This window comes from Ranitomeya variabilis, chromosome 2 (assembly GCF_051348905.1).
Source record: "Ranitomeya variabilis isolate aRanVar5 chromosome 2, aRanVar5.hap1, whole genome shotgun sequence".
NCBI lineage: Eukaryota > Metazoa > Chordata > Amphibia > Anura > Dendrobatidae > Ranitomeya > Ranitomeya variabilis.
In genome coordinates this window covers 654,602,775-654,628,187 of record NC_135233.1, presented here as the reverse complement: position 1 = coordinate 654,628,187, position 25,413 = coordinate 654,602,775, and the positions used below count along the sequence as shown (strand labels likewise).

General features: G+C 40.8%; 1 protein-coding gene across 3 annotated transcripts in view; it reads left to right on the top strand.

Moving 5' to 3' along the window:
* PDE10A (phosphodiesterase 10A) overlaps window positions 1-13,545 on the top strand; it is a 519,247-nt gene extending 505,702 nt beyond the window's left edge. For all 3 annotated transcript variants that reach the window (XM_077289174.1, XM_077289173.1, XM_077289175.1), the window contains exon 22: window positions 12,708-13,545. In XM_077289174.1, the coding sequence (XP_077145289.1) occupies window positions 12,708-12,819 (112 nt within the window). In that variant the 3' untranslated portion in view covers window positions 12,820-13,545. The remainder of the gene's footprint in view (window positions 1-12,707) is intronic.
* Window positions 13,546-25,413: the final 11,868 nt, after the last annotated feature.

Sequence of the window (25,413 nt, the reverse complement as noted above, 5' to 3'; positions counted from 1 at the left end):
CGGCACTATGTGCCAGGAGCGGTCACGCACCGCCACCGGCACATTAACCCCCGGCACACCGCGATCAAACATGATCGCGATGTGCCGGCGGTGCAGGGAAGCATCGCGCAGGGAGGGGGCTCCCTGCGGGCTTCCCTGAGACCCCCGGAGCAACGCGATGTGATCGTGTTGCTGCGAGGGTCTTACCTCCCTCCCTGCCTGCTCCAGACCCGGATCCAAGATGGCCGCGGATCCGGGTCCTGCAGGGAGGGAGGTGGCTTCACAGAAGCCTGCTCAGAGCAGGCACTGTGAAGCAGCCTGCACTTCTCGCAGATCGGTGATCTGTCAGAGTGCTATGCAAACTGGCAGATCACCGATCTGTAATGTCCCCCCCTGAGGCAAAGTAAAAAAGTAAAAAAAAAATTTTTCCAAATGTGTAAAAAAAAAAAAAAAAATATTCCAAAATAATGAAAAAAAAAAAATATTATTCCCATAAATACATTTCTTTATCTAAATAAAAAAAAAAAAACAATAAAAGTACACATATTTAGTATCGCCGCGTCCGTAACGACCCGACCTATAAAACTGGCCCACTAGTTAACCCCTTCAGTAAACACCGTAAGAAAAAAAAAACGAGGCAAAAAACAACGCTTTATTATCATACCGCTGAACAAAAAGTGGAATAACACACGATCAAAAAGACAGATATAAATAACCATGGCTGAAAGCGTCATCTTGTCCCGCAAATAACGAGCCGCCATACAGCATGATCAGCAAAAAAATAAAAAAGTTATAGTCCTGAGAATAAAGCGATGCAAAAATAATTATTTTTTCCATAAAATAGTTTTTATCGTATAAAAGCGCCAAAACATAAAAAAATGATATAAATGAGGTATCGCTGTAATCACACTGACCCGAAGAATAAAACTGCTTTATCAATTTTACCAAACGCGGAACGGTATAAACGCCTCCCCCAAAAGAAATTCATGAATAGCTGGTTTTTGGTCATTCTGCCTCACAAAAATCGGAATAAAAAGCGATCAAAAAATGTGACGTGCCCAAAAATGTTACCAATAAAAACGTCAACTCGTCCTGCAAAAAACAAGACCTCACATGACTCTGTGGACCAAAATATGGAAAATTTATAGCTCTCAAAATGTGGTAACGCAAAAAATATTTTTTGCAATAAAAAGCGTCTTTCAGTGTGTGACGGCTGCCAATCATAAAAATCTGCTAAAAAACCCGCTATAAAAGTAAATCAAACCCCCCTTCATCACCCCCTTAGTTAGGGAAAAATAAAAAAAAATGTATTTATTTCCATTTTCCCATTAGGTTTAGGGCTAGGGTTGGGGCTAGGGTTAAGGCTACAGTTAGGGTTGGGGCTAAAGTTAGGGTTAGGGTTGGGGCTAAAGTTACGGTTAGGGTTTAGATTACATTTACGGTTGGGAATAGGGTTGGGATTAGGGTTAGGGGTGTGTCAGGGTTAGAGGTGTGGTTAGGATTACTGTTGGGATTAGGGTTAGGGGTGTGTTTGGATTAGGGTTTCAGTTATAATTGGGGGGTTTCCACTGTTTCGGCACATCAGGGGCTCTCCAAACGCGACATGGCGTCCGATCTCAATTCCAGCCAATTCTGCGTTGAAAAAGTAAAACAGTGCTCCTTCCCTTCCGAGCTCTCCCGTGTGCCCAAACAGGGGTTTACCCCAACATATGGGGTATCGGCGTACTCAGGACAAATAGGACAACAACCTTTGGGGTCCAATTTCTCCTGTTACCCCTGTGAAAATACAAAACTGGGGGCTAAAAAATAATTTTTGTGGAAAAAAAAAGGATTTTTTATTTTCACGGCTCGGCGTTATAAACTGTAGTGAAACACTTGGGGGTTCAAAGTTCTTACAACACATCTAGATAAGTTCCTTGGGGGGTCTAGTTTCCAACATGGGGTCACTTGTGGGGGGTTTCTACTGTTTAGGTACATTAGGGGCTCTGCAAACGCAATGTGACGCCTGCAGACCATTCCATCTAAGTCTGCATTCCAAATGGCGCTCCTTCCTTTCCGAGCCCTCCCATGCGCCCAAACAGTGGTTCTCCCCACATATGGTATATCATCGCACTCAAAACAACTTGGACAACAAATTTTGGGGTCCAATTTCTCCTGCTACCCTCGGGAAAATACAAAACTGGGGGCTAAAAAAATAATTTTTGTGGGAAAAAATTTTTGTTTTATTTTTACGGCTCTGCATTATTAACTTCTGTGAAGCCCTTGGTGGGTCAAAGCGCTCAAAACACATCTAGATAAGTTCCTTAGGGGGTCTACTTTCCAAAATGGTGTCACTTGTGGGGGGTTTCAATGTTTAGGCACATCAGTGGCTCTCCAAACGCAACATGGCGTCCCATCTCAATTCCTGTCAATTTTGCATTGAAAAGTCAAACGGTGCTACTTCCCTTCCGAGCTCTCCCATGCGCCCAAACAGTGGTTTACCCCCACATATGGGGTATCAGCGTACTCAGGACAAATTGTACAACAACTTTTGGGGTCCAATTTCTTCTCTTACCCTTGGGAAAATAAAAAATTGGGGGTGAAAAGATAATTTTTGTGAAAAAATATGATTTTTTATTTTTACGGTTCTGCATTATAAACTTCTGTGAAGCACTTGGTGGGTCAAAGTGCTCAACACACCTCTAGATAAGTTCCTTAGGGGTCTACTTTCCAAAATGGTGTCACTTGTGGGGGGTTTCAATGTTTAGGCACATCAGGGGCTCCCCAAACGCAACATGGCGTCCCATCTCAATTCCAGTCAATTTTGCATTGAAAAGTCAAATGGCGCTCCTTCGCTTCCGAGCTCTGTTATGCGCCCAAACAGTGGTTTACCCCCACATATGGGGTATCGGCGTACTCAGGACAAATTGTACAACAACTTTTGGGGTCCATTTTCTCCTGTTACCCTTGGTAAAATAAAACAAATTGGAGCTGAAGTAAATTTTTTGTGAAAAAAAGTTAAATGTTCATTTTTATTTAAACATTCCAAAAATTCCTGTGAAGCACCAGAAGGGTTAATAAACTTCTTGAATATGGTTTTGAGCACCTTGAGGGGTGCAGTTTTTAGAATGGTGTCACACTTGGGTATTTTCTATCATATAGACCCCTCAAAATGACTTCAAATGAGATGTGGTCACTCAAAAAAAAAATGGTGTTGTAAAAATGAGAAATTGTTGGTCAACTTTTAACCCTTATAACTCCCTAACAAAAAAAAATTTTGGTTCCAAAATTGTGCTGATGTAAAGTAGACATGTGGGAAATGTTACTTATTAAGTATTTTGTGTGACATATCTCTGTGATTTAAGGGCATAAAAATTCAAAGTTGGAAAATTGCAAAATTTTCAAAATTTTCGCCAAATATTCGTTTTTTTTTACAAATAAACGCAAGTTATATCAAAGAAATTTTACCACTGTCATGAAGTACAATATGTCACGAGAAAACAGTGTCAGAATCGCCAAGATCCGTTGAAGCGTTCCAGAGTTATAACCTCATAAAGGGACAGTGGTCAGAATTGTAAAAATTGGCCCGGTCATTAACGTGCAAACCACCCTTGGGGGTGAAGGGGTTAAATACACTCCGAAGGCAGATTCTCATGCAGATCAGTGTCCGGCCCATAGTCCTGAACACCTCATTTACATAGAAGAAAAAGGTGGATTTCTCTAGAATAACTGGTATACAGATAACAATGTATCTTTTTTTTCAGCTTCCTATGACCAGGGCCGTATTTGCCACTAGGCACGTGAGGGCACGTGCCTAGGGCGGGGCAATGCGGGGGGGCGGCACCTGAGCAGGTTTTTTTTTTTTTTTTTTTTAATATCACTTTGTCCGGTCCGGTCCGGTCCGACCGAATCCAGCCCCCCTAGCGCCCCCGATGCCTCCTTGCTGGCACAACACAACCCCCATTGACTGTCTGTCTCATTTACTCACCTCACCTGCTCCAGCGGTGCCGGCTGGTCTGCTCTCAGCGACTGCACGACTGCAGCTCGCCCTGTGTGAGCGGTCACATGGTGCCGCCTCATACCACTTGACTGCGGCGCTCACACAGGACGAGGCGAGGAGGACGGTGCTGCGCAGGGACAGAGCCTGGCGGAGGATTCCGACTCCGAGGATTCCGTCCTTCTGCGCGGTGTGTGTGAGGTGAGTATGAATGATGATTGACAGCGTCAGCCAGGGAGGATGTAGGAGGCCCGCGGTGGACGGGGAGCCGAGCCACACAGGATGGGAGCGTCGGTGAGCCGTTGAGCCGCGGCGCCACGCATACAGCCAGAGCCAGGCCCGGGGGGGAGATGAGCCACGCATACGGCGGGGCCGGGGGGGGGGGGGTGAATATGAGCCATGCATACATGGGGGGGGAGGAAGGTTAATATGAGCCATGCATACAGGGGCGGGGGAGGTTAATATGAGCCATGCATACAGGGGGGGGAGGTTAATATGAGCCATGCATACGGGGGGGGGAGGTTAATATGAGCCATGCATACAGGGGGGGGGAGGTTAATATGAGCCATGCATACAGGGGGGGGGGAGGTTAATATGAGCCATGCATACAGGGGGGGGAGGTTAATATGAGCCATGCATACGGGGGGGGGAGGTTAATATGAGCCATGCATACAGGGGGGGGGTTAATATGAGCCATGCATACAGGGGGGGGAGGTTAATATGAGCCATGCATACAGGGGGGGGGGAGGTTAATATGAGCCATGCATACAGGGGGGGGAGGTTAATATGAGCCATGCATACGGGGGGGGAGGTTAATATGAGCCATGCATACGGGGGGGGAGGTTAATATGAGCCATGCATACAGGGGGGGGAGGTTAATATGAGCCATGCATACAGAAGGGGGGGTTAATATGAGCCATGCATACAGAAGGGGGGTTAATATGAGCCATGCATACAGAAGGGGGGTTAATATGAGCCATGCATACAGAAGAGGGGTTAATATGAGCCATGCATACAGAAGGGGGGTTAATATGAGCCATGCATACAGAAGGGGGGTTAATATGAGCCATGCATACAGAAGGGGGGTTAATATGAGCCATGCATACAGAAGGGGGGTTAATATGAGCCATGCATAGGGGGGGGGGGTGAATATGAGCCATGCATACAGGGAGGTGAATATGAGCCATGCATACAGGAGGGGGGGGTGTCAATATACAGTATGGAGAACTGTGTGTGGCCATAATACAGTATGGAGCATCATGTGTGGCCGTTATACAGGATGGAGCATCATGTGGCCATTATACAGTATTGAGCATCATGTGGCCGTTATACAGTATGGAGCATCATGTGTGGCCATTATACAGTATGGAGCATCATGTGTGGCCATTATACAGTATGGAGCATCATGTGGGGCCATTATACAGTATGGAGCATCATGTGGGGCCATTATACAGTATGGAGCATCATGTGTGGCCATTATACAGTATGGAGCACTGTGGCCATATTTTTTTTGTTTATAATTATTGTATATAAAACAGTGTGATCACCAGTGCTAAATGGCTGTGGTTGGAACGTGGATATGGGTGTGACTAGTTGTGAAATGGGTATGGTCAGAGGCGTGGCCTAAAATTTGCCGCGGCGAACTACGTGCGCCGCAAACTTTATACCTCCTTCCCTTCTTTAAAAGTTGGGAGGTATGGTACCGCATTTTCCAGATCATGGCAAGTGCCACAAATCCCATAGGGAATGAATGAGGCCGAACGCAGTGTTGCTGTAAGTGATCCGTTACGCGGCACATGCAGAAAAACTGCCCGATCTGCTGCAAAAGGCGACTTTCACATCAGCGATTATTGCCAAAAGTCACTGCCGATAGTGTCATACTCACCAAAGGGGGAGGCAGCACTAAAAGTGCCTAGGGCAGCAGAAACTCTAAATACGGCCCTGCCTATGACTTATATATGCCCATGTAGAAGGCATAGGAGGGTTGATCCTACTGAAAGATTAACTTCAAAGCTCTTCCTTCAGCCATTTTCAGGATCAGGGCAGGCATCCAGCTAAAAGAATTAGTCTACGTAGGTTCATGAGAAAATGAGTGGTTTATAATAACCTCTTCAGTCTTCTCTTTTCCTGAGAGATATATATATTGGTAGTTTTCTGAACTTTTAAAATTATTCACTTCAAAGGTTTGTATAAAATATTATGCCAACATATATGCTCACAAAACTCAACTAAGAGTCTTTTGAAAATATGTGTTAATAGTTTATCAATTAACCAAATGCAAAGTGAATGCACAAAAAAGAAATCTAGATCAAATGAATATTTGGTGTGACCGCCCTTTGCCTTCAAAACAACATCAGTTCTTCTAGGTATACATACACACATTGTTTGAAGAATTTTGCAGGGAGATTGTTCCAAACATCTTGGAGATCGAAACACGGATCCTCTGTACAGTGCCAATTTTAGACCTTGCATTTGGCGTTTCGCTTTTAATTTTTACTCAGAACCACTCTAACATATTGTACCATCGCATATAAAGATTTAAAGTTCATTTACTCAAGCTGATTCCAGACCTTTTTATGAGCATCGATCGATCTATTGTATTCGAATTGTCAAGCTCATTTTTTTATGTTGCTTTAGTCTTTTGTACTTTGTACATACAGGGTCGTGGCTCACCCTTTTTTGGGCTGTGCATTTAGTATATATGGCTCTTCATGGGCAGTTGTTTGAACAATCAGACCTGGGTCCTGCTCTGCTCACATCTGTTGAGGCCGGCTGGCACATAGAGAGGTTTCAATTTAGAGATGGGACCATCCTGAGTGGGTACACCATGTCATGGTGAGATGGCTTAAAGCGAACCCGTCAGTAGGATTGTGCTCAGTAAACTACAGACACTGTTAGGTTAGCGCTCTTATACTGATTAAAATGATACCTTGGTTGATGAAATTCCTCTTGTAGATGTTGTGTAATCTTTATTTTCAGTTAATGAGATTCTCGAGCTCATGGGGGCCTGTGGGCGGGGGTCTTTATGTGGTGCTTTGCTTTGATATTAATCTGTATGGACTTATGACATGTCACTGATCCTTTACTGACCTGCCCCCCTATTTTACATAGTGCATACCCTATGGGTGGTTGAGAAAAAAAAATTACATTGTGCAAAATGGCACCAGCAGCAACTCTGCGCAGTAGCATGTATAGCAATTATGTCTATAATATTGCCAGGTAAAAAAAATAAATAACTTCATCAAAATGGCACTTGCGGCTGCGCATGCTTAGTAGCATCTATCGCGTTCCAATAGATGCCACTGCGCAAGTACCGCTGCCGGCGCCATTTTACTGCAGCCAACATTTTTTCTCTCTAGAAAGTCCCCAGTACGTTGTAGTCTCCAGCAAGTTGTTGTGCCCAGCTCATGCTTCTGGAGACACGCACCCGTAAATTAGGCAAGCATTTAATCACTACAGAAATTATGTGGATACGCTAAATATGGTTTAGGCACACTTGATCACCAAGTTTTCTGTGGTTTTTCAGAGCCCTTTGTACTACCAGTAACATGGAAGTCCCTTATATTTCCGTTAACAGATGACAGACCTGAGGGGAATTGCTTTTTTTGTGGATTCATTAGAAGCTTTTGTTGGGACATTTTACATAACATTTGGGATCACATTCATCCGGCGCTCTATGCTGAACACTTACCATATATACACGAGTATAAGTTGACCCGAGTATAACCGGTGGCACCTAATTTTACCTTAAAAAAAAAAAAACTGTGAAAACGTATTGACTCGAGTATAAGCCTGGTATGCATTGTCCCCTCATCCCCATCCTGGTATGCACGGTCTCCTCATCCCCATCCTAGTATGCACGGCCTCCTCATCCCCATCCTGGCATGCATGGCCCCATCCCTATCCTTGAATTCATGGCCCCATCCCTATCCTTGAATGCATAGCCCATCCCTATCCTTGAATGCATGGCCCCATCCCTATCTTTGAATGCACGGCCCCATCCCTATCCTTGAATGCATGGCTCCATCCATATCCTTGTTTGCATGGCCCCATCTCTATGCTTGTATGCATGGCCCCATCCATGTATGCATGGCCGCCCCATCCCTATCCTGTATGCATGGCTCCATCCCTATCCTTTTATGCATGGCTCCATCCCTATCCTTTTATGCATGGCTCCATCCCTATCCTTTTATTCATGGCTCCATCCCTATCCTTTTATGCATGGCCCCATCCCTATGCTTGTATGCATGGCCACCCCATCCCTATCCTGTATGCATGGCTCCATCCCTATCTTTGTATGCATGGCTCCATCCCTATCTTTGTATGCATGGCCCCATCCCTATGCTTGTATGCATGGCCACCCCATCCCTATCCTGTATGCATGGCTCCATCCCTATCCTTGTATACATGGCTCCATCCCTATCCTTGTATGCATGGCTCCATCCCTATCCTTGTATGCATGGCTCCATCCCTATCCTTGTATGCATGGCTCCATCCCTATCCTTGTATGCATGGCCCCATCCCTATCCTTGTATGCATGGCCCCAACGCTATCCTTGAATTCATGGCCCCATCTGAATCCTTGAATGCATGGCCTCATCCCTATCCTTGAATATATGGCCTCATCCCTATCCTTGAATGCATGGCCCCATCCCTATCCTTAAATGCATGGCCCATCTCTATCCTTGAATGCATGGCCCCATCCCTATCCTTGAATGCATGGCCCCATCGGAATCCTTGAATGCATGGCTCCATCCCTATCCTTGAATGCATGGCCTCATCCCTATCCTTGAATGCATGGCCCCATCCCTATCCTTGAATGCATGGCCCACCTCTATCCTTGAATGCATGGCCCCAACCCTATCCTTGTATGCATGACCCCCATTCCTATCCTGCAATGATTAGCCTCCATCAAAGAACAAAAAAAATAAACCATTACACTTACCTTCCGATGCACCCTCACAGCGTCTTGTTCGGTGCCAGTAGCTGCTTTATTCTTGTAAGCAGCACATGGCAGGGGATGTCCTGCGCTGTTGACAAGCAGAGCCCAGCTGCTGGAATACTCACTGCTCCCCACACCAGAAGTGCAGTGAGTATTAAGTAGTGTGTATAATGTCGGGCGGTCACGTGTGCCGCTACTTAAGAGTAATGGATATTCACATCTCTCCACGCCCATGGGAGTGAAGAGAGGTGAATATTCATTTCTCTTAAGTATCAGCACACATGATCGCCCAGCGGCTGCAGGAGGCGGCTGCTTCGTCTGATGCTGTGCGCACTATTACAGAGAAATGAATATTCATTGCCAGTGCAGTGAATATTCATTTCTTTTTGGCAGCGGGCACAGGAGTTAGCCACAGCAACCAGCTCCTGCCTCTTGTGACCCGCTGCTCCGCCATTGCCCCTCCCCCTCCATGTTCTGGACACCTCACTTGAGTATAAGCTGAGGGGGGTGTTTTCAGCACAAAAAAATGTACTGAAAAGCTCTGCTTATACTCGAGTATATACGGTACTTTGAGGTTTCCATCTAAATGTAAATGATTCAGATGAAACCCCCGAGGGATCCATTCACTATAATGAAGCAGCAGAGTTACTCAGGATTCCATTTGGCCTCCATCCAATGTGGTCGTTCTCTTCAGAAGTGCAAAAAACTGTGGCGGACTGAGCTTTTATTCACGCCTAAAAAGACTTGACACTGGATCATAGGCCAGACTGTGTCCAGTGCCTCCATATGTCTCATTATAAGGAATCTTCCTCCGGGGGTTCCGTGTAAGGCTTCTTTCACACTTCCGTCGGTACGGGGCCGTCACGAAGCGTTGGCGCGACGTACCAACGGAAGTGTTTGTTTTCACATTTCCGTCGGCGTTGCCCAGCAGGAAAGATCGTGAGAGCGATATTTCCTGCTGGGCATGTGCAGTGTGAAACGTTTTTCAGTGTGAACGTTTTTCCGTGACGACGGGCCGCCAAAACCCGACGCATCCAGTGCAGGACGGACACGACGTGTGGCCATACGTCGCGATCCGTCGGCAATACAAGTCTATGGGAAAAAAACGCAACCTGTGGGCAAATTTGCAGGATGCATTTTTTTCCCAAAACGACGCATTGCGACGTATTCTTAAAAATGGAAATGTGAAAGTAGCCCAACTCACGCATTTCACAGATTTACACGGAAACCCCGGTGTAAGCGCTCAGCGCAGAGCACAGGATAAATGTGTTCCGACTCTTACTGTGCTCTTTGGGAGGCAGAATGAAGAAATCATCGGCATCTGAAGAATTGGTTTTATTTATCTTTTACGTTTTCTTAGTCTGGTATAAGTGATTAGGTGACTTTATTCTTCAGGTCGGTGCGAATAGAGCGATACCAGATTTATATCAGTTTCTTCTATTTGGCTCCTGTCACACATGAAAAATGCTTTTTATTGCAATAACAAGTTAGTTCTAGTATTGCCAAATTTTGAGAGCTATAATTTTGCCATATTTCGGCCTACAGTCATGTGAGAGCTTGTTTTTTTGTGGGTTGGGTTTTTATTGGTACCATTTTCGAGCACATGACATTTATTGTTTGCTTTCTAGTTCAATTTTTGGGAGGCAGAATTAACAAAAAAACAGCAATTCAGGAATTTTTTTTTTATGCCGTTCTGCGTGTGGTAAAATTGATAAGGCAGCTTTTATTTTTCTGTTCAGTACGATTACAATGGTTTTATTTATATTTTTTTTATGTTTTGATGCTTTTACACAATAAAAACTATTTTATAGAAAATTGTTATTTTTTTCATCGCTTTATTCTGTCTGAGAGCTATAACTTTTTTATTTTTCCATTTATGAAGCTGTATAGCGGCTTGTTATTTGCGGGACAAGATGCCAACACCATTTTTATTTGCATTCACCTTTTTAATCACGTTTTCATTCCACTTTGTGTTCGACTGTATGCTGAAAAAGGATCTTCCCTCCCCCCTTCCCCGTTTTTTCTTTTTCTTTTCCACATTCACTGAAGCAGTTAACTAGTGTGACAGTTTTATAGAATGGGTCATTCCAGACGTGGCAATACTAAAAGTGCACTTTTGTTTATATATATATATATATATATATATATATATATATATTTTATTTTTTTTTTTGCCTAAAAAAATACAAATTTATGGGTACAATATATTTTTCTTTTTTTATTTAGTTTATTTTTATGTTTTAAGATATTGTTTTTATTTATTTTTTTACTTAGTCCCTCTATGGGACTTTCACTTTCAGCAGTCTGATTGCTTTTATGAACCATTGTAATGCAGGAGCTGGGCTCAGTATTGCCATGTTGTATGACCTGTGACATGAATCTGTCTTTCTCAGCCTTACCTATGCAGCAGTGGTTTCTATTTCTCTTGGTGACTGTGTTTTAGCCTACTTATAAAAAAAAATTCAGACTCTCTGCAAGTGTACCCACAACCATTTATGCCCATTTTGAAGGCAAAGGCTGATCACACCAAATATTGATTTAATTTCTCTTTTGTTCTTTGACTCTGCATTTTGTTAGTTGTTAAACATATACTATAAATGCAGTGCCCAGGGAGACACTAGATGTTATAGGTACCAGGGCTGGCCAATAATTAAGAAATTAGGAATGTCACAGGCGGCGTTGTGGTGTGCTAGCCCTGTGTGTGCACAGTTTCAAGGATGAATGCTGACAAGGGTATTAACGTGATTAAAAGGGAGTCTTTACTGTATTCACTTCAAAATACATAGTCCATAGCGATGGTATCAGTCTTTCATACAAGCTCGAAATTTTAGGTAGCAAGAGAGATGGTCACCGTGACGCTTAAGATAGAATCTTTCCCAGTTAATGGCTTAAATAGTGATCGGCTGACTGCCGGTTATATACCAGGTTACTATCTTAATTCACACAGTCCTTCAGTTATATTACTACCAAGGATGGGCCTATACAGTTAGGTTCACTGTGGAAATAGTGTTCACTGCTTACTCATGATTAAGTCCTGACATGGTTCCCTGACGCAGAGCATACAGTAGAAGATGCAGTAGAACATGAGGCACTCACGCTGGCAGAACCACTAAAGGCGTGGTGTGTAGCAGAAAAGCCCTTGTACAGCTCTATCTCTTCTGTCTCTACGAAGATTGAAATTTAACATGCCCTCCTGGCGAAGGCTGTGGCAGTTTCCTGGCCGATGGAAGATTAAGGGAAGTGGGACCTAGGCTGATGGCAGAGCAGCTTAGGAAGTCGACCTCTCCTCAGGAAGAAGAGGAACTCCTCCATGACTCTTCCCTCAGCAGCTTCTAGAGGCTTCCGCAGGGAAGCGGGCTGAGAGTGTCATGTGACCAAATTCTTGCACCTTTACACTTTGGACAGTAGATGGCAATATAGGACAATTGATCGAATAAACCACATAACAGGACATAGGTTTTTGGTAACCACCTGACAACTATATTTTGCAACAGATAGGAGGAGGCACTGGGACACTGCAAAAACACTTCTATTTTTGAGAGCATTCTTACTTTGCAGCATTTCCTCCTCGCCTGCCTAAAACTTTTGCACACTACTGTACATATTTGGTATAGCCATATTTTTGTTACATTGTCTTAGAATATTGCTGCCAAAAAAGGTCCACTTTTACCGTTTTTCCTTGGATCATGAAATTTAAACAAAAAGTTATATGTACCCAACATGGTCGTGTTGAAAAATACATTGCACAAAAGCATAAAGGAAACATAACAAAGTGCAGTTGATAATTCTTTGTCTTTATTTTTTTGTCTAGGGATAATCTTAACCAGTGGGAAAAAGTATCCAAGGGAGAAGATACCACCATGTGGGTTCCCACCCAGCCAACAGATCCATCAGACTCTCTTCCTGTTAAGATTGACAACTAAGGCCATGGCACAAGAGTCGTGAAAAAGGGCCTCTGCGAAGGGAGAACACCATTTTCCTTAGTTGATTATTCCGTAGACCAATGTTATTAGCCCTGATCTAGAAAATGACTGTGATGTAGTTAGATAGATAGCACCTAGCTCTTTTTGTTAGCGGCATATCTCCTCTCTTCCGATTTGGGTACTTCTTGCTGTAAGGTCTACTCGGTACTAAAATGCTGGAGAGAGATTGCATATTGCTGAGATCTAAAGACACATTTGCTGTATAATACAAGAAATATTCCAAGGTTTCAGTTGGAAACCATTGGAGCTTTGGTAGAGGCAAAGTTTCTTATTTTTTAAATACGTTTCTTAGTCCTTTTATGGGAGGTATTCTGAGACTTCTTGGCACTTAGTAAACCTGTGAAAGGTTTGTCTGTTAAGTATTTATATACTGTATTTAGGGAAATATGAGCACTTATTTTACTTTGCGGTCTGCAGAACTGTGCGCAGACTTCAGTGTATCTGAGATGTAAATTTCTTTGTGATGTACAGGGAAAATATATGTTCAGCTTTTACATGAATAGAAGTTGGATGTAAGTTAGACTTTTGAATATTGCAGATGTCTCACATTACTTAATACTGTACTTGTAATGCTGAAAGACTGGCGTAAAGTGAACGTGTTACTTTGAGTCCAATCTGCGGGCAACAGGAGGAGCGGGGCAGATGAATACCTATGTGGGTAAAGTTGGGAGGATTCACAAATATATATATATATATATATATATATATATATATATATATATATATATATATATATATATATATATATATATATATATATATATATATATATATATGCATATATATATATATATATATATATGCATTTAGAGGGAAGTCTGTCTCAGTCACCAAGTAAGACCTCTTACTTGACGTTGTTCATTGTCACTTATGCCAAAAATGAGCATGGATTTCAATTTTTCTAAATGTATTCCTACAAATCTGTATTTAAAGGGGTTTTCACGTGACCAAGATTCTATCCCAATATATAATAATAATATTATTAAATATATCCAACTAGAAATGTAGTATGGTCCTAACTGATGAGCTATGTCGCCTTCCCATATACAAGCATTGCAATAGCTTAGGTATCCATGGTTACAACCACTGACAACTAGCTCACTGTCACAATATGAGTGGATGTAACCATGGATACCTAAGCTACTGAAATGCACTACATGTGGCGGAAGTGACAGCGAATCAGAAGAACTGTACTATATTTCTAATTGGCGCTATTTGCTAATATTATTACTATTAATACATCTATTACATATTGGGATGGGATCTTGGAGATGTGAATACCGCTTCGAGTCTGCTCTGCTCCCCTCCGCTCTGTAGCAGGCTGCAGTTGTGACTAGTTTTTCAATTTGACAGGTTCCCTGTGAAAATGTGTGGCCTTATGTACAGGGGTTGAATTTTATTGCAGATACTGAGGTGTAATATAGAGATTGTTAATAAGTGGCACACAAGTTTCCACTGCCGCCTGTGTAGCCAGCCCGATTAGCATGGCACACGTTACGTTGGCACCAATTGGTTACTTGCTGAAAGAACAGAGCTTAGTTTTCATTGTAAACTTATCCTTTTGAGCTGCACTATTTTGCCGTGTCTACAGAGGTGACGGACAATTTGCCAAAAATTCTGTCCCATGATAAATACTAATCCCAAGATGAAAATGAATACGGTAGATTGATTTTCTCCATCATGAAGTAAGCACAATGGGCAGTGCACGTTGTCCAAGCAATAGATAACCCCCTTTTTTATTTATTTTTTTTAGTTTAACTTCTCCTGTAGACAATCTTAGATTACACCTTGATCCATAATGGGCATGGCTAGAATAAAAAGCTGTAGCAATAAAACTTTTTTTTTTTTTTTTTTTTTGCTCCATTCAAAAGTGTACATCACAGATTTCATAGAAATTACTGGACGGAATGGCTCTGCATTATTCACTGGGTTCTACTGGATGCTGCTGGTGTCCAGCACTGCTGTATACTGTTTTACGCTCTTATAAGAGAACAGAACAACAGTTAAATAATGCTCACATGAACAAAGCCTTAATTTTATGTTGAACTGTTAACTAAATTATTGTTGCCATTTTTGCAGTAAGAAGAAACATGACTTGGTTATTCAGACTAAAATTTTAGTTTAGAATTGGCCCCTGTTCACATCTTATTTCATGCTTCCTTCAGACTATGCTGTGAGCGATCCGCTGGGTGCAAGGAGGCATCTGAGCCTGGAGCTTGCACCAAACCTTTTCACATACTGAAATGTGAGCAGACCCTTTTATGACTGTAATTTGCATGTAGGCATACTTCGTTTTAGGGGCTTGACTTCTAATCTAGAAAGTCAGAAGTTTCCTTTCATTTATACCATTGTTAATTGAAAAGTGTTAGGCATGTGTTCATTTTCTGAAAACCACTTTGCAGACTTAAGTGAAATGAACAGTTGGTCCATGCTGTGCATTACTTATCTTGTGCCGATGTAGACTTATAGCATTCATTAATAATTTAATATAGTATTACTGTTAGACTATAAGGCAATGTGACAGTAGCTGCCCAAACACAAGATCGAAGTCTGACAGACCTGTCAATTTCTGCATATTCGGGTCTCCTGACTGCATATATTGGGGGAAAATATGATCGTGTATTTAGACAAGGCAATGCCCGATCCTATGCTACCTTCTAGTGATGCCTTATTTTCTATTCCCCATTTCTACTCCATTAACAGTGTAAAGACTCCGCTCTGACCCAACTCTGAAACCTGCAGAACTGTGAATGCAGCTCTGAAGACCTGTACAACATACACTGTGTCAGTACAGCACGAGAAAAGTAATGCGGTTCTACAAAACATTTTGGGTTTATTTGAAATTCCGCTAATGCACATGTTTCTGTGTACACCATTTTGTGTCTGCTTTACTGAGGCCAGAATATAGGCTGCTGTTTGTGTTCACCAGTATTCTTAGGACTGGTTTGGAGGGCAACAGTAGCAAATCTGATCTCCCTTCCACTGCATCCCCCCATTACTAGGTATTGCACAAGTCTCTAGTATACCACTTGGAATAACGTAAAACATTTTGCTATTTCGCTACTACAACAGCTACACACTTAGTTGTATGAGGCGCCATGTATTGGCCATAAATTCCGTACAAAGTATTTGACAAGTCAAACCATTTTATTTCATGAGTTACGTTAGACTGTATAAGGGACAATTATTAATCTTACACTTGCTAAACCTATTCATGTCTGTCCTTATTCACGGCAGAGTCTGATTTTACAGGAGCAAGAGATTAAAACAGATTCAGATATTCTGCTCTGGGTGGCAGAGATTATGCTATTATACCTACGAAAAAGGTGAGGAGAAAGAATACACAAAAATAGGGTCTTATCTGGTGGATGAATATCAGGAATCGTATCAATATATGCTGACCTGATCCAGGATTATATGGCTGCTGCAGATCCACGGGTGAAAATCACCCAATAAGCATAAAAAAAATGGAGACTTTGTGGTTCACATCCACGCTTTCAGCTGAAGAAATCGTCAAATGCCAGAGATAATGTCAAATAAACAGGTCCTTTATTTTTTCTACGTGTTTTGAAGTGTCAAAAGCATCAAAAAAATATATATATAAAAAAGTTTATTTTACTTTATCTCTGGCATTTGACAATTTCTTCACCAGCTGAAAGCGCGGATGTGAACCACAAAGTCTCCATGTTTTTTTATGCTTATTGGGTGATTTTCACCCGTGGATCTGCAGCAGCCATATAATCCTGGATCAGGTCAGCATATATTGATACGATTCCTGATATTCATCCACCAGATAAGACCCTATTTTTGTGTATTCTATCTGGTGGATGAATATCAGGAATCGTATCAATATATGCTGACCTGATCCAGGATTATATGGCTGCTGCAGATCCACAGGTGAAAATCACCCAATAAGCATAATAAAACATGGAGACTTTGTGGTTCACATCCGCGCTTTCAGCTGGTGAAGAAATTGTCAAATGCCAGAGATAAAGTAAAATAAACTTTTTTATATATATTTTTTTTTGATGCTTTTGACACTTCAAAACACGTAGAAAAAATAAAGGACCTGTTTATTTGACATTATCTCTGGCATTTGACGATTTCTTCAGCTGAAAGCGTGGATGTGAACCACAAAGTCTCCATGTTTCATGTTTTTATCTATTCTACCTGTCACCCACCCACAGAAAATCTGATATTACTCTCCCTCAATCGTCGTAGTTCAACAAAGGACACAATTCAGTAATATCAGAAGCAGATTATCTGCACTCAGATGCCATTGGGATATTGCTTTATATGATCCATTAATGGCCGTTATCCGCTCCGTTCAACATTACTGTAGCTGAATTACCGCCCATATAATGAAAGCAAATCTTTGGGTTTCTACTCCGTCAGCTTGTACTGTGCATCCGCTTTCATTATTCAACTCCTGATACAATTTACATGTCTGTCTACGCTGGATGTCCGAGAACTACCCAGTATTCTGCATGTATGGCACATCAGTGACACTGCACTGATAAACTACTGATCCTAGAACTGTTTACAATTTTTATTTTTTTTTGTAGAATGTTTTTAACATATTGAACAGCAGCCATATTTTTTCCATGGTGACTAAACTAAAATTTGTGTGTTTGTTTTTTTTGGGGGGAGTAAATCGTTCCACTGGCATATATAAATAGCACTGGTAAAAAAAAGACTGTGATTCTAGCGTCCAGGTAGTTCTCAATGTATGGTAGGCTATGCTTTTGTCTAATAATGTTTCTTATTTTTGTTAATTTACTAAAGTAACTGTATGGCTTTTTGCTTGCTGGGGAAATATACTTTATGTTCACCGACTTTGATACTAAACTCATTTCTAAACTGCAGATGGAAAAAGCTTAAGCTAATCTGCGTGTGTTGGCATTTGAGAACTCCGGTTTTGCTTGGATAGATACAGACAAGTTAAGTGTAGGCTTGCAGTAAAACACTGTTATTGATCGGTCATTCATTCTTTTCTTTATCCATCGCTCCTAGTCAAGACTACAGGGGTAGGGCAGAGGTTAGGGTTAGTTCAATTGTGTAGAATACAAAGTCTATGTTCTTTGCATTTCTTGGATCTACTTTGCATTCATACAGCAGGAGAAGTGTAGTACTTGTAGTGCTGGCTCCCACTTTGCTACAATCGGTGCTCTGCAAACCCTTTGTAACATGCCTCAATTTGTATTATGCTTTACATTTGGTGAGTATGTGACTGTAACAATGAAACTGTGGCTCTCCCATACAAAAGATACTATGCACTTTAAAGCCTATAACTTTTAACAAATTATGCCAGCTGATATTATGTCTATAGAAACTGGCCTCTATGAAGTTATGCTGATCCAGTTTCCAATGACGAATGAAATGGGCCTGAAATATCAAGAGAGCTTGGTTATAATTTGCCTTAGTTACTGGCACTCTACCAAATAAGTTTTCTTTCATTGAATGTTTGTCATTCTACTAAAAGTAATCTCCGCACTACACGGATAGGTGAATGTATTTCAGCAGTTGCTACGGGACAATTCCAGTACATCACTTTTCTTTCTTTTTTACATTTGTATAGGAAATGGATGCTTTTGTTAGCATCAAGTATGAAACTTTGTCATCTTTTAATCTCCACCTGCATGCCTCACCATTAGCAAGTGTGACTGGTCACTGCAGGCGATTGGCACCAACACAAGACAGATTATGCATCAGTAATTCATCAAGTGGTGGGTTTAGATATTTGATGCAACATGTGGGTATCACACAGTGATTATCCATTATCTGGAATTTTTTTGGGTTCCGTCCATTGTAGAATTTCTATTATAGTGAGTTGGTACTTATATTTCCTGGCAGTTTTAATTTTAAATATGGGTTAAAGTAATTTGCACTACTGTAATTGAAAAAGTAATCAGCTATCACTTGCCTTGGCTTATTGTACCAATACAATACGTGTACGTGTGTATATACTAGCATAGCGCTATACAATATAGCTTTTTAAAAAAAAAAAAAAGGTTGTTCCTTCTCAGACATTGTTCTCCCTCAGCTGCAGCTTGATGAAACACAATAAGCTGTGTTGTAATTAGAGTTGAGAGAATTTGTTTGGCTTTCCTCTTATTCGGCAAGCTATAGCGCTTACCGAATAAGCTGCGGAGGGAACCCGGCTTCCTGGATCGCTCCAGCTGATCGGTGTCGTGGCTGTGTCACTGTCACAACACATTCATGGAGAGCCTGTTTGTTGGGCTCTCCATGCATATGCTGTGACAGTGACAAAGCTGTGACACATGCAGATGCAGCGCCGATCAGCCGGCGCGATCCAGGAAGCCGGGTTCCCTCTGCAGCTTATTCAGTAAGCGCTATAGCTTGCCGACTGAGAGGGAACCCGAACAAATTCACTCATCTATGGTTGTAATCACTCTCCATTGAGTCTCCGACACTACTGGGGTCTGGCATCGGCTGCGGCTCTGCCTGTGTAGACTAAGCACCCTCTTCAGAGCTCACTAATTGGCTGATGCACTGGCAATATGACATTGGCATCACAGCAATGCCACACATTGACAGAAGTGTCAGAGACTCACTGATGAACCCAAGGAGGTTGAGGTAGAACTAGTTTATTTTTCAACAAACTGCAGCCATGGCAAAACATTGAAAGGGAACAACCCCTTTAAGGATGCATTAAGGTTTCAGGAAGTGTCTGATGGAGTCCAAGTCTTTTCTGATTTTAGCAAATCCTTTTAAATTTGTTGGATACAGACCTGTTTGTACTGCAGACTTGTTTGTGCTACAATTGTACAATTAGGAAAGACATTGGATTGTTGTTGCTCTGAATGACCCCTTAATATACCCAGCCTCATTATCTTTCACATGATGGACACCTGGAACCCTCTGTGACATTTCATATTGCTGTCTAGCATTTCATGAATTCCTTTATATTGTTTAAAGTTGCTCTAGCATCATGTAAAGAATAAGAAATGATAATTGACACATCCCTGCACATGTTCTTAGATAAATGTATGAACGTTAAACTCTGAAATGAACGCCCATCAATTCCTGCCCTGGGCCAGATAGGCCAAATACTACTTTTTTGTAGTGTTTTCATCAGTACAAATGAGTGAAACTTTTTATAACAAGTAGTTATGAGCGAGTATACTCGTTGCACAGGTTTTCCAGAGCACGCTCGGGTGGTTTCTGAGTATTTGTTACTGCTCGGAGATTTAGTTTTTGTTGACACATGCTTTACGGCTGCTAGCCAGCCTGAGTACATGTGGGGGTTGCCTGTTTGCTAGGGAATCCCCACATGTATTCAAGCTGTCTAGCAGCTGTAAATCATGCAGCTGCATCGACAAAAACTAAATCTCCGAGCACTAACAAATAATCAGAGACCACCCGAGCAACGAGTATACTCGCTCATCACTAGTAACAAGTAATTGGGCAATGAAATAACTGTTCTGAATGGAGTCACTTTTTAAGCCAACTTATTTCCAAACAAACAGTGCTATCTATAAACTAATGCCGACGCTATGATACGGAGTCAAAATGATGAGACTGTACACAAACCGGTTTTATTAGAATTTAATACTTTAAAGTAAAAGCAAAATGCATGTGACATGCCTAAAACTTGTCCTAAATAGTTTTTATTTCTAAACCCATGATACAAACATTTGTGGAAAAGTCAATGCTTTTATGTATTGGCTTTATAGGTATAAGCAAGATTGATTTAGGTTTTCAGTTGCTTTTTTGTGTTCCTTAGTATAACCACTATATCTGTTTTGAAAGATCTAAAATATCTTAATAATGTCTCTGACAGATTTTTGTTTTATTTCGGCTTCTAAAACTACATGATTTTCACTTGTTTTTCATGCTTTTTTTTTGTTATTTTTTGAAAGAGTACCTTGGTGGGAAAACATACGGAAACAAAATACCATACGTAGACCTTTCTGAATTACAGCATATTTTTGATGTAGCTCTCGAATATAGACTTCACAGTAACATACTGTATATGGCATTTTTCTCAATATTTCTGCTCATCATCTCCATTAACAGATTGACTCCTTATAATACAGGAATGGTATTGTGATTCGTTAAGAGTATATTTCTGAGACAGCGTGCATATGAACCTGATTGTTAGCTTGTAAGTAGTAATAGCCTCATCGTTACATAAGGTGCATAGGTTTCCCAGTGACTTCCATACACGATGTTTGACTTATTAAATGGAAGGAGGAAGACAAATGTATAAGATGTAGTTATTTTTCCAGAGAGGAACTCAATTTGTGCAATATATGACAGGGAAAATAACTAACTTTTGTAGATGATTTTCATTTACCAAGAAAAAATTTTTTAAGACTTATGTTCAGTTTTCAGTTAACGTATGCTGATATTTCAAGTGATAAGTTCTCGCATACCGGTAGTTTTTTTTGCCTAAATTTTGTAAAAAAAAAAAAAAAAAGTTGCAACTTCGAGCAAAACAATCATTAATGTAACAAAATAATCAATCATAAACTGCTATAATATTTTTTTATGTTGCTTGCTTGCTTGCTGACCAAAAACTGTGCTCGATATTTAGAAATACGGGTTATGTTTCATTTAAAAAAAAAAAAAAATGAGTTTAAAAACAAACTATAAGAATCTAACTGAATTAGATTATTTTATGTAAATGGACTATGAGATGTTTTGGACCTGCTGATCTAAAACAATATGTAGACTGCATACTTATTTTTTATATAAGTATATATATATGTGTATATTGCATATGTAAATGGTTTGTTTAAAATTATAGAGAATATGCAAGTGCAATAATTTCAAAATGTCTTAACTTTGCATATGACTTATAAATAATGTACATGTGTATTTTCCCTAATTTTGTTTTTCTATATTTAAGTTTGTACAGTAGAAAACTAATATGCTATAAAGTGTACATACAGTTAAAAAAATGTTATCTATAGATATGCTATTTAGAACAAGATTTAAAACTTATGTGGATATGTAATAAACAAATATATTTTATGTATTATACTTCCAGATATATATATATATATATATATATATATATATATATATATATATATATATATATATATATATATATATACATGTATTTATTTTCAACTATCTCTTAGTTTTAAAGGCAATTAATTTGGCAGTGAAAATGAATACAGAGCTTTTTGTATATTTTTTTTATTGAATATATTCTTTGCTGTTGTGGAAAACTAAAGTATCATGAACATGTTGAAACAAAGCCGCTAAATACCGTAACTTTTATTTGTATCAATTGTTAGTAAAGTAACAACACTAGTAATTTCTACATGGGAGACCCAGAAACACTATCTGCTGGATAAATTTGTGCAATGCATGAACATTCACTTTCCACTTGTTTTATGATACAATTTCCAAATTTTAGCACATTTAGTGGAAACTTTAGACAATGATGCTGTAATTTTCATTTCTAAACACAGTAAAGAATTTAATAAACTGAACTTGGAGAGTGGGTCTTTTATTTTTTGGTTGTAAAATTTCCATAAATATTAGTTTTTATTTGTACCATGTAAATGACTGCGTTCATCACACAAAAAAGTGATTGATGGGGGGAGGAGGGGGAAATGCGCTCTTATAATTTGGGGATGTAAAAACATTATTTTTTGTTTTTATTTAAAAAGTAAGTGATGCATATTTGGGTCATTATGGACTTTGTGGTAACAAACTATAAAATGAGCATATTATTTAGTCAACCAATGAACACAATAAAAGATAAAACAATGCTAGAATTGCTATTTTATGTTACCTAGTCTTATAAAAGATGAAATAAAAAGCAATCAAATGTCTCATGGACGTCAAAATGGCATCAATGAACACCCTGTTCGGATTATTAGAAATTGTCAAGATATAATCTCGACAACAGAGATAAGAAACAAAAAAAAACAAAAAAAACATAAAACAACTTATTCACCTCTGATGCTACAATTCCATGATCTGGTGAGTTTAACATGCTCTAACTGGTGAAAGGTCCTCTATAAGACCTTCATCATGTATAAAAGTTATCAGAAGAAATCCAACCCCTGTACTGAATGAAGTAATGAATAACATTAATTCAAGGGCAGGTATATTGTACTGTTTATGGATGCCAGGAAAAAAAATCAGGTAAGTAAATGTAATTTCTATAGTATAAAAGAGAACACACGCGCTACCTCACACAAGCTAAGTATGTAAGTACTCCTCAGCTGCAGGAATCAGGACAGGAAGGTGCCACCGCTGTCAGATATAGAAATAGTGATGATGCAGCTGATTCCGCACTCAAGGGGTGACAAAACACAAGGAAAGTGCAATCAACATGGTATGTACACTTAAATGAAACCTCCCATCAAATGCCTGTGCTGGGCACTGATGCAGAAAAAACCATGAGACTGCAAGGAGTTAACAAAGCCTGTGCTGCTGGTGCCCTGCAAATGGAACGACCGTCTTGTGTGGGCGGCAGCTAGCCTAGTGTCACATGGAATAACAGCACAAATAGTACCGCGCCAGGCGGAAACTCACCAGGAGGTGCAGCAGTGTGTGACGGAGTGCAGTCCGTCTGGCTCTGTGGTGGAGAATCCGGCGTGTCAGAGATGGACCAGAGAGCAGGCAGAGTTAATCGACCGCGACACAGCGATGAAACAGGGAAGCTACGCAGAGCCAGGGAAAGCCCCGGCCGGTGGCGTCCCTGGATACGAGCGGGGAGGAGAGGGAAAAAAGGGCTGGCGCGTGGCACAGCGTGTGACGTCACAAGAACTACGGGGCGGCACAGAGACCAGAAAGGTGACCAATGCGTTTCGAAGGAGTGGCGTCCTTCTTCATCAGGGTATGTAATTTCTTTCTTGGTATCCAATGGCGGCACACAATGGGAATTGCAAAGCAGTAAAGCAAGGGAGGTATTTTTTTGTCAGACAATACTTGCTCCAGAATTCATCTTTTTTTTTTTTTCTAAAGTCCAAACTTTCATAAGAGAAGATAAGATATTCAGCCTACAAATATGGAGGATGATGACTTGATGCAGTTCTGCAAATATCTGTTCTTTCTGACCAAAATGTGGAACTGGCTCTTGTAGAGTGTGCCTTGCAAGACCCTAGTTTGCCAGAAGATAACATACCTCAATTACTTCACATGTAGGTAGGGATTAGCAGATTTTCTTCTTTACCAGTACAGATTCCACTGAATGCCTGTCTTAATTTTGCAACTTCCACTGAGTAATCTCCAAAGATTAACACTTTATGTCCTTTTAATCTCAAAGGTGGTGAGGATTTTCTGTAGCTCTGCAGGATGTTATTACCTTTGTCGGCATAGTCAAGATATTTCACTATAATCGGTCTGGGCTTTTTTGAGGCAGATCCCTGCACAGGCTGACGCTGGCTGGGAGTAATGGATTCTGGAAGGCCAATGATCCTCAGATTGTTTCTCTGGGACCTATTTTCCAGGTCATCAACTTTATATCAATTAGTTGGTGAGTTTATTGGGTTTTTGAAGATCTGTACAGGCTCTCCAGTTCATCCTCCCAATTGCTGATTCTATCTTCAGCTTTATCATGTCTCTCACTTTGATGTGATATATCACCCTGCATCTGCTTCAGTGTAATGGTGATTGTGGAATCCAGAGATTGTTTTACCTCTGGAGCAATTTGGCAACTTCAGCTGCTAATGTTTTGCAAATTGAGATTCTGGTTTGGTTGTTATCCTAAGTCATGTGACACAAGGCTCATTACAGGGTCGAGATTGACTGTTAGGATTGCTACTTCCAATAGGTGGCACTAGAGTTATAGTCCCTGGGCAGATTAGTGAAATCCAGCCACCAAGAGACTGCACCAATGACTGGGATATCGCCATCCTTCCTTCCAGGTGCCCTCCAAGGGAAGTGTCGTTTCTTAACAAATCCCATTGTAAGGCTCTAGAATGGAACTGGGTCCATAGGACTGGCAGGATGCAAGACGTCCGAGAACCTAGAAGGGAGATAACACTTCTAAGAGCCTTTTTGAGGAACTTCAAGGCCTTTAAACACCTGATCTCTACTTTGACCCCTGTGGGAGTCTACACTCCTGTACCTCTGAATCCAGCAGAAGCCTCAAATTTCTGTACTTTTAGGGGCTCTAACCTTAATTTTTTTTTTTTTTTAAGGTTCAATCGCTAACCCAATCATTCTAAAGAGGACACTACTCCCTCTAGCTGTGTAGTGCAATGTCGGGCCGAATTGCCTGCTACTTACTAGAAAATAATCGAAATAGGGGACAATCAATACATTCTTTTCCTGGAGATGGGCCATGACCACTTTGGTGAAGACATAAGGGGCAATAGCAACGCCAAACAGGAGGGATCTAAACTGAAAGTGTCTTGACTACTCCCCAAGGACTACCGCAACTCTGAGGTACTGTTAGTGTTCTACATGTATAGGCACATAGTAGTAAGCATCATTCAGATCTAAGACTGCCATGATGCAATCCAGGAAGAGTAATTTTATTGCAGTTTTACAGATTCCATTTTGAAAGGAAGGATCTTAAGGAATTTATTAAGGCCTTTC